Genomic DNA, 13,897 nt, shown 5'->3' on the forward strand with positions numbered 1-13,897 from the left:
TGGTAACTGGGGCTGTACTTGGCTTTGGACTGGATGGGATGGTAACTGGGGCTGTACTTGGCTTTGGACTGGATGGGATGGTAACTGGGGCTGGACTTGGCTTTATACTGGATGGGATGGTAACTGGAGCTGTACTTGGCTTTGGACTGGATGGGATGGTAACTGGGGCTGTACTTGGCTTTATACTGGATGGGATGGTAACTGGGGCTGTACTTGGCTTTGGACTGGATGGGACGGTAACTGGGGCTGTACTTGGCTTTATACTGGATGGGATGGTAACTGGGGCTGTACTTGGCTTTGGACTGGATGGGACGGTAACTGGGGCTGTACTTGGCTTTATACTGGATGGGATGGTAACTGGGGCTGTACTTGGCTTTATACTGGATGGGATGGTAACTGGGGCTGTACTTGGCTTTATACTGGATGGGATGGTAACTGGGGCTGTACTTGGCTTTGGACTGGATGGGATGGTAACTGGGGCTGTACTTGGCTTTGGACTGGATGGGATGGTAACTGGGGCTGTACTTGGCTCACTTTGTACTGGATGGGATGGTAACTGGGGCTGTACTTGGCTTTATACTGGATGGGATGGTAACTGGGGCTGTACTTGGCTTTGTACTGGATGGGATGGTAACTGGGGCTGTACTTGGCTTTGTACTGGATGGGATGGAAACTGGGGCTGTACTTGGCTTTATACTGGATGGGATGGTAACTGGGGCTGTACTTGGCTTTACACTGGATGGGATGGTAACTGGGGCTGTACTTGGCTTTATACTGGATGGGATGGTAACTGGGGCTGTACTTGGCTTTATACTGGATGGGATGGTAACTGGGGCTGTACTTGGCTTTATACTGGATGGGATGGTAACTGGGGCTGTACTTGGCTTTATACTGGATGGGATGGTAACTGGGGCTGTACTTGGCTTTATACTGGATGGGATGGTAACTGGGGCTGTACTTGGCTTTATACTGGATGGGATGGTAACTGGGGCTGTACTTGGCTTTGTACTGGATGGGATGGTAACTGGGGCTGTACTTGGCTTTGTACTGGAAAGTGTGTAGAGATGGCTAAATGCACTCCTCTGATTTAATTACATATTTTATTTCATTTTATTTAACCTTTAGTTGAATTGAATGAAATGCAATGTTGATGTTTAGGGGTATAACTCTACGTTGACCTGGAGACAGTACGGGCAGCTCTGTGGTCCTCCTGCCTGGAAGGTGAAAGGTGTGGCTCAGACACAGATCTTCTGTACACACCTGGATGGACACCAGGTACATCACTTAAACACTGACACCAGCTATACTGTATGTAAAGGGAATATTGTGCCATTTTCAACAAAAACTTTTTTATTTTTAAATAATTTCCAGGTGACGTGGACGGGGAGGTTCAGGCAGGTGCGTGTAGCGGAAACTGAGAACGGAGCCCAGTCCGTCATCAACCTGCTGCCGGTGTTCATGGGAGATTGGTTACGCTGTCTTTACGGAGAGACCTATCCTAAATGTGACCCGCTGCGGAACAACTCTACCAACACCTCCACATCCTCAACCGCCAACCCCAACACCCCCGACGCCACGGCAACCGTCGCTAATGCTAACCTCACCGCCGCCGACTACGCCAACGACACAGAGCTTGGCGTTGCCGCGCCTACGGCCGTCCTCCTCCGGCAGCAGGAAGAGGAGGAGCTGTGTGTGATTAAGGCTTTGGCCAAACACACGTGTCACGTGAAGCGATACGACAGCTATGTGTTGGAGGTAAGAGATACAGGCAACGTTTACGTTTTTTAGCTTTGACATTGTTAGTCATTTAACAGACACTCTTCTCCGGAGCGACTTACAGTATTGAGTGAATATTTTTTTTCGTCATTTTTCATACTGGTCCCCAGCGGGAATCGAACTCACTTCCTGGTGTTGCAAGCGCCATGTTCTACCTGCTGGGCCCCGTGGGTCCGGGACCTTTAATCAGTAATAGTTGTACCCGTTGGGCCCCAAGGGACCAGTAATAGTTGTAGATACTCTCTGTTCTACCCGCTGGGCCCCAAGGGACCAGTAATAGTTGTAGATACTCTCTGTTCTACCCGCTGGGCCCCAAGGGACCAGTAATAGTTGTAGATACTCTCTGTTCTACCTGCTGGGCCCCAAGGGACCAGTAATAGTTGTAGATACTCTCTGTTCTACCCGCTGGGCCCCAAGGGACCAGTAATAGTTGTAGATATACTCTGTTCTACCCGCTGGGCCCCAAGGGACCAGTAATAGTTGTAGATATACTCTGTTCTATCCGCTGGGCCCCAAGGGACCAGTAATAGTTGTAGATATACTCTGTTCTACCCGCTGGGCCCCAAGGGACCAGTAATAGTTGTAGATATACTCTGTTCTACCTGCTGGGCCCCAAGGGACCAGTAATAGTTGTAGATACTCTCTGTTCTACCCACTGGGCCCCAAGGGACCAGCAATAGTTGTAGATATACTCTGTTATACCCGTTGGGCCCCAAGGGTCCAGTAATAGTTGTAGATACTCTCTGTTCTACCCACTGGGCCCCATGGGACCAGTAATAGTTGTAGATACTCTCTGTTCTACCCGCTGGGCCCCATGGGACCAGTAATAGTTGTAGATATACTCTGTTCTACCCGCTGGGCCCCAAGGGACCAGCAATAGTTGTAGATACTCTCTGTTCTACCCGCTGGGCCCCATGGGACCAGTAATAGTTGTAGATATACTCTGTTCTACCCGCTGGGCCCCATGGGACCAGTAATAGTTGTAGATATACTCTGTTCTACCCGCTGGGCCCCAAGGGACCAGCAATAGTTGTAGATACTCTCTGTTCTACCCGCTGGGCCCCATGGGACCAGTAATAGTTGTAGATATACTCTGTTCTACCTGCTGGGCCCCAAGGGACCAGCAATAGTTGTAGATATACTCTGTTCTACCCGCTGGGACCCATGGGACCGGGACCTTTAATCAGTAATAGTTGTAGATATACTCTGTTCTACCCGCTGGGCCCCAAGGGACCAGTAATAGTTGTAGATATACTCTGTTCTACCCGCTGGGCCCCAAGGGACTGGGACCTTTAATCAGTAATAGTTGTAGATATACTCTGTTCTACCTGCTGGGCCCCAAGGGACCAGTAATAGTTGTAGATACTCTCTGTTCTACCTGTTGGGCCCCAAGGGACCAGTAATAGTTGTAGATATACTCTGTTCTACCTGCTGGGCCCCAAGGGACCAGTAATAGTTGTAGATACTCTCTGTTCTACCCGCTGGGCCCCAAGGGACCAGTAATAGTTGTAGATACTCTCTGTTCTACCCGTTGGGCCCCAAGGGACCAGTAATAGTTGTAGATACTCTCTGTTCTACCCGCTGGGCCCCAAGGGACCAGTAATAGTTGTAGATACTCTCTGTTCTACCCGCTGGGCCCCAAGGGACCAGTAATAGTTGTAGATATACTCTGTTCTACCTGCTGGGCCCCATGGGACCAGTAATAGTTGTAGATACTCTCTGTTCTACCCGCTGGGCCCCAAGGGACCAGTAATAGTTGTAGATATACTCTGTTCTACCCGCTGGGCCCCATGGGACCAGTAATAGTTGTAGATATACTCTGTTCTACCCGCTGGGCCCCAAGGGACCAGTAATAGTTGTAGATACTCTCTGTTCTACCCGCTGGGCCCCAAGGGACCAGTAATAGTTGTAGATATACTCTGTTCTACCCGCTGGGCCCCTTGGGACCAGTAATAGTTGTAGATATACTCTGTTCTACCAGCTGGGCCCCAAGGGACTAGTAATAGTTGTAGATATACTCTGTTCTACCCGCTGGGCCCCATGGGACCAGTAATAGTTGTAGATATACTCTGTTCTACCTGCTGGGCCCCATGGGACCAGTAATAGTTGTAGATACTCTCTGTTCTACCCACTGGGCCCCAAGGGACCAGTAATAGTTGTAGATATACTCTGTTCTACCTGCTGGGCCCCAAGGGACTAGTAATAGTTGTAGATACTCTCTGTTCTACCCACTGGGCCCCAAGGGACCAGTAATAGTTGTAGATACTCTCTGTTCTACCTGCTGGGCCCCATGGGACCAGTAATAGTTGTAGATACTCTCTGTTCTACCCGCTGGGCCCCATGGGACCAGTAATAGTTGTAGATACTCTCTGTTCTACCTGCTGGGCCCCATGGGACCAGTAATAGTTGTAGATACTCTCTGTTCTACCCGCTGGGCCCCATGGGACCAGTAATAGTTGTAGATACTCTCTGTTCTACCTGCTGGGCCCCAAGGGACCAGTAATAGTTGTAGATACTCTCTGTTCTACCCACTGGGCCCCATGGGACCAGTAATAGTTGTAGATATACTCTGTTCTACCCGCTGGGCCCCATGGGACCAGTAATAGTTGTAGATACTCTCTGTTCTACCTGCTGGGCCCCATGGGACCAGTAATAGTTGTAGATACTCTCTGTTCTACCCGCTGGGCCCCATGGGACCAGTAATAGTTGTAGATATACTCTGTTCTACCTGCTGGGCCCCAAGGGACCAGTAATAGTTGTAGATATACTCTGTTCTACCTGCTGGGCCCCATGGGACCAGTAATAGTTGTAGATACTCTCTGTTCTACCCGCTGGGCCCCATGGGACCAGTAATAGTTGTAGATATACTCTGTTCTACCTGCTGGGCCCCAAGGGACCAGTAATAGTTGTAGATATACTCTGTTCTACCCGCTGGGCCCCATGGGACCAGTAATAGTTGTAGATACTCTCTGTTCTACCTGCTGGGCCCCAAGGGACCAGTAATAGTTGTAGATATACTCTGTTCTACCCGCTGGGCCCCAAGGGACTAGTAATAGTTGTAGATACTCTCTGTTCTACCTGCTGGGCCCCAAGGGACCAGTAATAGTTGTAGATACTCTCTGTTCTACCTGCTGGGCCCCAAGGGACCAGTAATAGTTGTAGATACTCTCTGTTCTACCCGCTGGGCCCCAAGGGACCAGGACCTTTAATCAGTAATAGTTGTAGATACTCTCTGTTCTACCCGTTGGACCCCAAGGGACCAGCAATAGTTGTAGATATACTCTGTTCTACCCGTTGGACCCCATGGGACCGGGACCTTTAATCAGTAATAGTTGTAGATATACTCTGTTCTACCCGCTGGGCCCCATGGGACCAGTAATAGTTGTAGATACTCTCTGTTCTACCCGCTGGGCCCCATGGGACCAGTAATAGTTGTAGATATACTCTGTTCTACCCGCTGGGCCCCAAGGGACCAGCAATAGTTGTAGATATACTCTGTTCTACCCGCTGGGCCCCAAGGGACCAGTAATAGTTGTAGATATACTCTGTTCTACCCGCTGGGCCCCAAGGGACCAGTAATAGTTGTAGATATACTCTGTTCTACCTGCTGGGCCCCAAGGGACCAGTAATAGTTGTAGATACTCTCTGTTCTACCCACTGGGCCCCAAGGGACCAGCAATAGTTGTAGATATACTCTGTTATACCCGTTGGGCCCCAAGGGACCAGTAATAGTTGTAGATACTCTCTGTTCTACCCACTGGGCCCCATGGGACCAGTAATAGTTGTAGATACTCTCTGTTCTACCCGCTGGGCCCCATGGGACCAGTAATAGTTGTAGATATACTCTGTTCTACCCGCTGGGCCCCAAGGGACCAGCAATAGTTGTAGATACTCTCTGTTCTACCCGCTGGGCCCCATGGGACCAGTAATAGTTGTAGATATACTCTGTTCTACCTGCTGGGCCCCATGGGACCAGTAATAGTTGTAGATATACTCTGTTCTACCCGCTGGGCTCCATGGGACCAGTAATAGTTGTAGATATACTCTGTTCTACCCGCTGGGCCCCAAGGGACCAGCAATAGTTGTAGATACTCTCTGTTCTACCCGCTGGGCCCCATGGGACCAGTAATAGTTGTAGATATACTCTGTTCTACCTGCTGGGCCCCAAGGGACCAGCAATAGTTGTAGATATACTCTGTTCTACCCGCTGGGACCCATGGGACCGGGACCTTTAATCAGTAATAGTTGTAGATATACTCTGTTCTACCCGCTGGGCCCCAAGGGACCAGTAATAGTTGTAGATATACTCTGTTCTACCCGCTGGGCCCCAAGGGACTGGGACCTTTAATCAGTAATAGTTGTAGATATACTCTGTTCTACCTGCTGGGCCCCAAGGGACCAGTAATAGTTGTAGATACTCTCTGTTCTACCTGTTGGGCCCCAAGGGACCAGTAATAGTTGTAGATATACTCTGTTCTACCCGTTGGGCCCCAAGGGACCAGTAATAGTTGTAGATATACTCTGTTCTACCCACTGGGCCCCATGGGACCAGTAATAGTTGTAGATACTCTCTGTTCTACCTGCTGGGCCCCAAGGGACCAGTAATAGTTGTAGATATACTCTGTTCTACCCGCTGGGCCCCAAGGGACCAGTAATAGTTGTAGATACTCTCTGTTCTACCCGCTGGGCCCCACGGGACCAGTAATAGTTGTAGATATACTCTGTTCTACCCGCTGGGCCCCACGGGACCAGTAATAGTTGTAGATACTCTCTGTTCTACCCGCTGGGCCCCAAGGGACCAGTAATAGTTGTAGATATACTCTGTACTACCCGCTGGGCCCCAAGGGACCAGTAATAGTTGTAGATATACTCTGTTCTACCCGCTGGGCCCCATGGGACCAGTAATAGTTGTAGATATACTCTGTTCTACCCGCTGGGCCCCATGGGACCAGTAATAGTTGTAGATATACTCTGTTCTACCCGCTGGGCCCCAAGGGACCAGTAATAGTTGTAGATACTCTCTGTTCTACCCGCTGGGCCCCAAGGGACCAGTAATAGTTGTAGATATACTCTGTTCTACCCGCTGGGCCCCTTGGGACCAGTAATAGTTGTAGATATACTCTGTTCTACCTGCTGGGCCCCAAGGGACTAGTAATAGTTGTAGATATACTCTGTTCTACCCGCTGGGCCCCATGGGACCAGTAATAGTTGTAGATATACTCTGTTCTACCTGCTGGGCCCCATGGGACCAGTAATAGTTGTAGATACTCTCTGTTCTACCCACTGGGCCCCAAGGGACCAGTAATAGTTGTAGATATACTCTGTTCTACCTGCTGGGCCCCAAGGGACTAGTAATAGTTGTAGATACTCTCTGTTCTACCCACTGGGCCCCAAGGGACCAGTAATAGTTGTAGATACTCTCTGTTCTACCTGCTGGGCCCCATGGGACCAGTAATAGTTGTAGATACTCTCTGTTCTACCCGCTGGGCCCCATGGGACCAGTAATAGTTGTAGATACTCTCTGTTCTACCTGCTGGGCCCCATGGGACCAGTAATAGTTGTAGATACTCTCTGTTCTACCCGCTGGCCCCATGGGACCAGTAATAGTTGTAGATACTCTCTGTTCTACCTGCTGGGCCCCAAGGGACCAGTAATAGTTGTAGATACTCTCTGTTCTACCCACTGGGCCCCATGGGACCAGTAATAGTTGTAGATATACTCTGTTCTACCCACTGGGCCCCATGGGACCAGTAATAGTTGTAGATATACTCTGTTCTACCTGCTGGGCCCCAAGGGACCAGTAATAGTTGTAGATATACTCTGTTCTACCCGCTGGGCCCCAAGGGACCAGTAATAGTTGTAGATATACTCTGTTCTACCCGCTGGGCCCCAAGGGACCAGTAATAGTTGTAGATATACTCTGTTCTACCCGCTGGGCCCCATGGGACCAGTAATAGTTGTAGATATACTCTGTTCTACCTGCTGGGCCCCATGGGACCAGTAATAGTTGTAGATATACTCTGTTCTACCCGCTGGGCCCCAAGGGACTAGTAATAGTTGTAGATACTCTCTGTTCTACCTGCTGGGCCCCAAGGGACCAGTAATAGTTGTAGATACTCTCTGTTCTACCCGCTGGGCCCCAAGGGACCAGGACCTTTAATCAGTAATAGTTGTAGATACTCTCTGTTCTACCCGTTGGACCCCAAGGGACCAGCAATAGTTGTAGATATACTCTGTTCTACCCGTTGGACCCCATGGGACCGGGACCTTTAATCAGTAATAGTTGTAGATATACTCTGTTCTACCCGCTGGGCCCCAAGGGACCAGTAATAGTTGTAGATACTCTCTGTTCTACCTGCTGGGCCCCAAGGGACCAGTAATAGTTGTAGATACTCTCTGTTCTACCTGCTGGGCCCCAAGGGACCAGTAATAGTTGTAGATATACTCTGTTCTACCCGCTGGGCCCCAAGGGACTAGTAATAGTTGTAGATACTCTCTGTTCTACCCGCTGGGCCCCAAGGGACCAGTAATAGTTGTAGATACTCTCTGTTCTACCTGCTGGGCCCCAAGGGACCAGTAATAGTTGTAGATATACTCTGTTCTACCCGCTGGGCCCCAAGGGACCAGCAATAGTTGTAGATATACTCTGTTCTACCCGCTGGGCCCCAAGGGACCAGCAATAGTTGTAGATATACTCTGTTCTACCCGTTGGACCCCATGGGACCGGGACCTTTAATCAGTAATAGTTGTAGATATACTCTGTTCTACCCACTGGGCCCCAAGGGACCAGCAATAGTTGTAGATATACTCTGTTCTACCCGCTGGGCCCCATGGGACCGGGACCTTTAATCAGTAATAGTTGTAGATATACTCTGTTCTACCCGCTGGGCCCCAAGGGACCAGTAATAGTTGTAGATATACTCTGTTCTACCCGCTGGGCCCCATGGGACCGGTAATAGTTGTAGATACTCTCTGTTCTACCTGCTGGGCCCCAAGGGACCAGTAATAGTTGTAGATATACTCTGTTCTACCCGCTGGGCCCCAAGGGACCAGGACCTTTAATCAGTAATAGTTGTAGATACACTCTGTTCTACCCGCTGATAGTTTACTTGATTCAGTAACAGTTTACTTGATTCAGTAACAGTTTACTTGATTCAGTAACAGTTTACTTGATTCAGTAACAGTCTACTTGATTCAGTAACAGTCTACTTGATTCAGTAACAGTTTACTTGATTCAGTAACAGTTTACTTGATTCAGTAACAGTTTACTTGATTCAGTAACAGTTTACTTGATTCAGTAACAGTTTACTTGATTCAGTAACAGTTTAGTTGATTCAGTAACAGTTTACTTGATTCAGTAACAGTTTAGTTGATTCAGTAAAAGTTTAGTTGATTCAGTAACAGTTTACTTGATTCAGTAACAGTTTACTTGATTCAGTAACAGTTGTGAACATACTATATATGTTTTATGAGCTGTTACTTATCCAATTTTACTGCTTTTCATTTTATTGTTTTTTATTGTTTTAATGTAAAGTGTTATATTTTTACATTTTTTAAATGTACTATAATCAAAGTTTGATTTGATTTGAGGTGGGCGTGGGGATGCCCGAGGAAGACGGGATTCCAGAGGACCGGGCCAGAGACATCAAACTGGTGGCCAGTCACGAGTTCAGACAGGTAAACCCTGTTCTAACGATGATCATTATTAACCTGTTGCTGTTGGTGTTGTCCAAAGCCATGCATTGACAGAGCTCGGCCTTTTCATTGTGCATAAACCTCACTGTCTTTACACTCTAAATACACCACTCTGTTGGTATCTCGGTGTTCTCATTAAATAACTTTACATTAAAATGATTAACCTACTGGGGTCTCCCGAATGTAAAATGTATGTATGCATGACCGTAAGTAACTTTGTAAAAAAGCATCTGCTAAAATGCCTAAATGGTTATCTGAAATGGTTATGATTATCCTAAATTATTAACCTAAATTATTATGATTATCCGAAATTATTATCCTTAATGGTTATCCTAAATGATTTTGATTATCCTAAATTACTGTCCCAAATTATTATCCTAAATTATTATCCTAAGTGGTTATCCTAATTGATTATCCTAATTGATTATGATTATCCTAAGTGGTTATCCTAATTGATTATGATTATCCTTAATGGTTATCCTAAATGATTATGATTATCCTTAATGGTTATCCTAAATGATTTTGATTATCCTAAATGGTTATCCTAAATGATTTTGATTATCCTAAATGGTTATCCTAAATGATTTTGATTATCCTAAATGGTTATCCTAAATGATTATGAGTATCCTAAATGGTTATCCTAAATTATTTTGATTATCCTAAATGGTTATCCTAAATGATTTTGATTATCCTAAATGGTTATCCTAAATGATTTTGATTATCCTAAATGGTTATCCTAAATGATTATGAGTATCCTAAATGGTTATCCTAAATTATTTTGATTATCCTAAATGGTTATCCTAAATGATTTTGATTATCCTAAATGGTTATCCTAATTGATTATGATTATCCGAAGTGGTTATCCTAATTGATTATGATTATCCTAAGTGGTTATCCTAATTGATTATGATTATCCTAAGTGGTTATCCTAATTGATTATGATTATCCTAAGTGGTTATCCTAATTGATTATGATTATCCGAAGTGGTTATCCTAATTGATTATGATTATCCGAAGTGGTTATCCTAATTGATTATGATTATCCTAAGTGGTTATCCTAATTGATTATGATTATCCCAAATGGTTATCCTAATTGATTATGATTATCCGAAGTGGTTATCCTAATTGATTTTGATTATCCTAAATGGTTATCCTAAATGATTATGATTATCCTTAATGGTTATCCTAAATGATTTTGATTATCCTAAATGGTTATCCTAAATGATTATGATTATCCTAAATGGCTAAATGATGAAGCTGTTGGTGTTGTCTAGGTGTTGCTGCTATTATGGTTATCCTAAATGATTTTGATTATCCTAAATTATTATCCTAAATTATTATCCTAAGTGGTTATCCTAATTGATTATGATTATCCTAAGTGGTTATCCTAATTGATTATGATTATCCTAAATGGTTATCCTAATTGATTATGATTATCCTAAATGGTTATCCTAATTGATTATGATTATCCTAAGTGGTTATCCTAATTGATTATGATTATCCTAAGTGGTTATCCTAATTGATTATGATTATCCTAAATGGCTAAATGATGAAGCTGTTGGTGTTGCTGCTATTATGATTATCCTAAATGATGTTGGTGTTGTCTAGGTGTTGCTGCGCCTGCAGCCCGGCAGCCTGGTGGAGTTCAGCACTACGTTGGAGGGTCGTCTGGGGGGCCAGGTCCCGTCATTCGAGCTGAAGGCCATCTACTGTCTGGACTGTGACTCCTCCCTTCTGACCTCTGCCGGACAGGTAACATATAGTGCCATTTAGCAGATAATTCTCCCCGGAGACAGTTAGTCATGCTGGCATACATTTTACACATGGGAGGCCCCGGGAATCGAACCCACTCTCCTAGCTTTTGCAAGCTCCTACCCAACTGCCTTACGGAGGACCATGTGTCTGTACTTTCCTCTCTGCAGGTGAAGATCGAGAGAGACTGGAGACGGACCACACTCAACTCCGTCAAGTTCGCGTTCGACTTCTTCTTCTCTCCCTTCCTCTCGGCACGTATCGACGTGTGACAGGGCGAGGAAGGAGAAAGATGTAGTGACAGGACGAGGAAGGAGAGAGATGTAGTGACAGGACGAGGAAGGAGAGAGATGTGGTGACAGTGTGAAAAATACAAAGAGGAATAGATGGATAGAAGGATTTCAATTCAGCACAACTTTATTTTTGTCTTGGAATGTTTTAATGTTTACAATAGTTTGTCTTGGACCTTGCCTTCCCCCCCCCCCTTCCTGTCCTAAAGCATCAACGTGTGACCAACTAGTGGTGGAAGAGACAGTGGCAGCCATTTTTCAAAATGGACCTGGGGGGGGAATAGGAAATGGATGAATGAAGGAATTCAATTCAATACACCTTCATTTGTAGAGCAACGTAGTGATTAGAGGGATGGGTTGATGGACGGAGGCGTGAAAAGGGGCGTGTCTCTGGTTGGAACACCCGAAAGAGAACGGTTGCTACAGTTACACACAGTTGCTGCTGTTCTCTTCTGGAAGCCATTTTGTATTTTTATTTTTTTCTTCATGAGGCGGCTCGTTACCACGGCAACGTCAGCGTTTTAACGACGGGAATGGATGGTTGGGTCAGATTGTATCTTATCGGGCAGAAACACCCGGAGAGCTGAAATCAAACGAGGAAGTGGGTCATCTGTAAACTGCATTACCTGAATGCATTTCCACTGGCGCTGTCTTTTCTCAATGGGAAACGGTTCACAAATAGCCAGAGTGGTCTTTTTAAAACGGGGATAACTGGCGGAAGACCCGAGGGAATCATGGTGCATGAAGATTTCAGAGGAACAGCCCTTACAAATATAGTATTAAGAGTTGTGTATTTAACTGTCTTAGGAACACACTGATGACTTGTGTATGTAGAATATCTATGTATCTATATAGTACTACAACTACGTAATGTATGTATGTATGTATGTATGTATGTATGTATGTATGTATGTATGTATGTATGTATGTATGTATGTATGTATTTGCAGTGGTTTATCTGAAATGTAGCACTTAGTAACTTTTGGATGTTTCCCAGCTAGCACATAACGTTCTGAAAACCATATGTTAACCCGAGTGGCGCAGCGGTTTAAAGGCACCGCGTCGCAGCACTAGAGGCGTCACTAAAGACCCTGGTTCGATCCGGGGCCTGTATCACAACCGGCCGTTATCGTGAAGTCCCATAGCGCGGCGCACAATTGTCCCAGCGCCGGCCGGGGTTTGGCCCGGGTTTGGCCCGGGGTAGGCCGTCAATGTAAAATAAGAATTAGTTCTTCAGTGACTTGCCTAGTTAAATAAAGGAAAGGCAAACATCTTTGAGCTTGGTGAGAGTGTGTTCTAGAATGTCTAGTGGTTCTAGAATGTCTAGTGGTTGAAGAATGTCTAGTGGTTGAAGAATGTCTAGTGGTTCTAGAATGTCTAGTGGTTGAAGAATGTCTAGTGGTTGAAGAATGTCTAGTGGTTGAAGAATGTCTAGTGGTTGCAGAATGTCTAGTGGTTGTTATATTGCATACAACTTTCCAATAACGTTTCCTCACGGTTCGATATAAATTAATGTTCTCAAATTTGTTCAGAAAACGTTAAGAAACAACGTTCTTCTTTTGGGAATGTCAGTTCTTCAGCATAATATTTTCTACAGGTTTTTACAGGTTTCCTCATTGTTCTATTTAGTCATGGTCTCAGAGAATGTTCAGAGAACATAAAACTATTTAATTTCAGTACTTCAGCATAACGTTTCCTACAGGTTTCCTCATTGCTTTATTTAGTCATGGTCTCAGAGAATGTTCAGAGAACATACAAATAATTAATATCAGTACTTCAGCATAACGTTTTCTACAGGTTTCCTCATGGTTCTACTTAGTCACGTTCAGAGAACATTAAAATATTTAATTTCAGTACTTCAGCATAACGTTTCCTCATGGTTTTAATTTAAAGTCCTGTTCTCAGAACATTAAAAAAAAAGAATGCTATTTAAAAACATTAGTATGTTGTAAGAATGTTATTTAAAAACATACATTGCTTTCTCAGCATCTACAAAACACTCTCTATGCTCTTATCTTGTTAAGTGTGTAAATTTAAAATTGGTACTTTTTTTTTTTTTAAATGTACAAACTTTAAATTAAATTAGAATGAATGTCGAATGAATGAATGAATTCTCTCTTTTTTTAAATAACGAGACATATTATACTGATGCAATAATGTACCATGTAGCACCGGATACATTCACTGCACTGTCTTACAACTGGTCAGGGCAGTGTAGTGAAGCACACAGAAAAGTTTGGAAAATTCCAGTCATTTTCCCAAGATTCCCAGGTTTTCCAGTTTGGGAGATTCCCGGAATCAGGGGGTGGGGAGACAAGCAGGAAATCCTGAGAATTTAATTGAAAGTTACTTGAATTTTACAACCTTACACACACAGATATAGAC

The 13,897-nt window shown here is 45.0% G+C and overlaps 1 protein-coding gene across 1 annotated transcript in view; it reads left to right on the top strand.

Moving 5' to 3' along the window:
• Positions 1-13,609, top strand: part of LOC135507199 (wolframin-like) — a 54,504-nt gene extending 40,895 nt beyond the window's left edge. The window contains exons 14-18 of the mRNA XM_064926792.1: positions 1,159-1,275; positions 1,372-1,755; positions 9,367-9,453; positions 11,079-11,222; positions 11,393-13,609. Of these exons, the coding sequence (XP_064782864.1) occupies positions 1,159-1,275; positions 1,372-1,755; positions 9,367-9,453; positions 11,079-11,222; positions 11,393-11,494 (834 nt within the window). The 3' untranslated portion in view covers positions 11,495-13,609. The remainder of the gene's footprint in view (positions 1-1,158; positions 1,276-1,371; positions 1,756-9,366; positions 9,454-11,078; positions 11,223-11,392) is intronic.
• The last annotated feature ends 288 nt before the right edge of the window (positions 13,610-13,897 follow it).

The sequence above is a fragment of the Oncorhynchus masou genome, chromosome 20 (genome assembly GCF_036934945.1).
Source record: "Oncorhynchus masou masou isolate Uvic2021 chromosome 20, UVic_Omas_1.1, whole genome shotgun sequence".
Taxonomy (NCBI): Eukaryota; Metazoa; Chordata; class Actinopteri; order Salmoniformes; family Salmonidae; genus Oncorhynchus; species Oncorhynchus masou.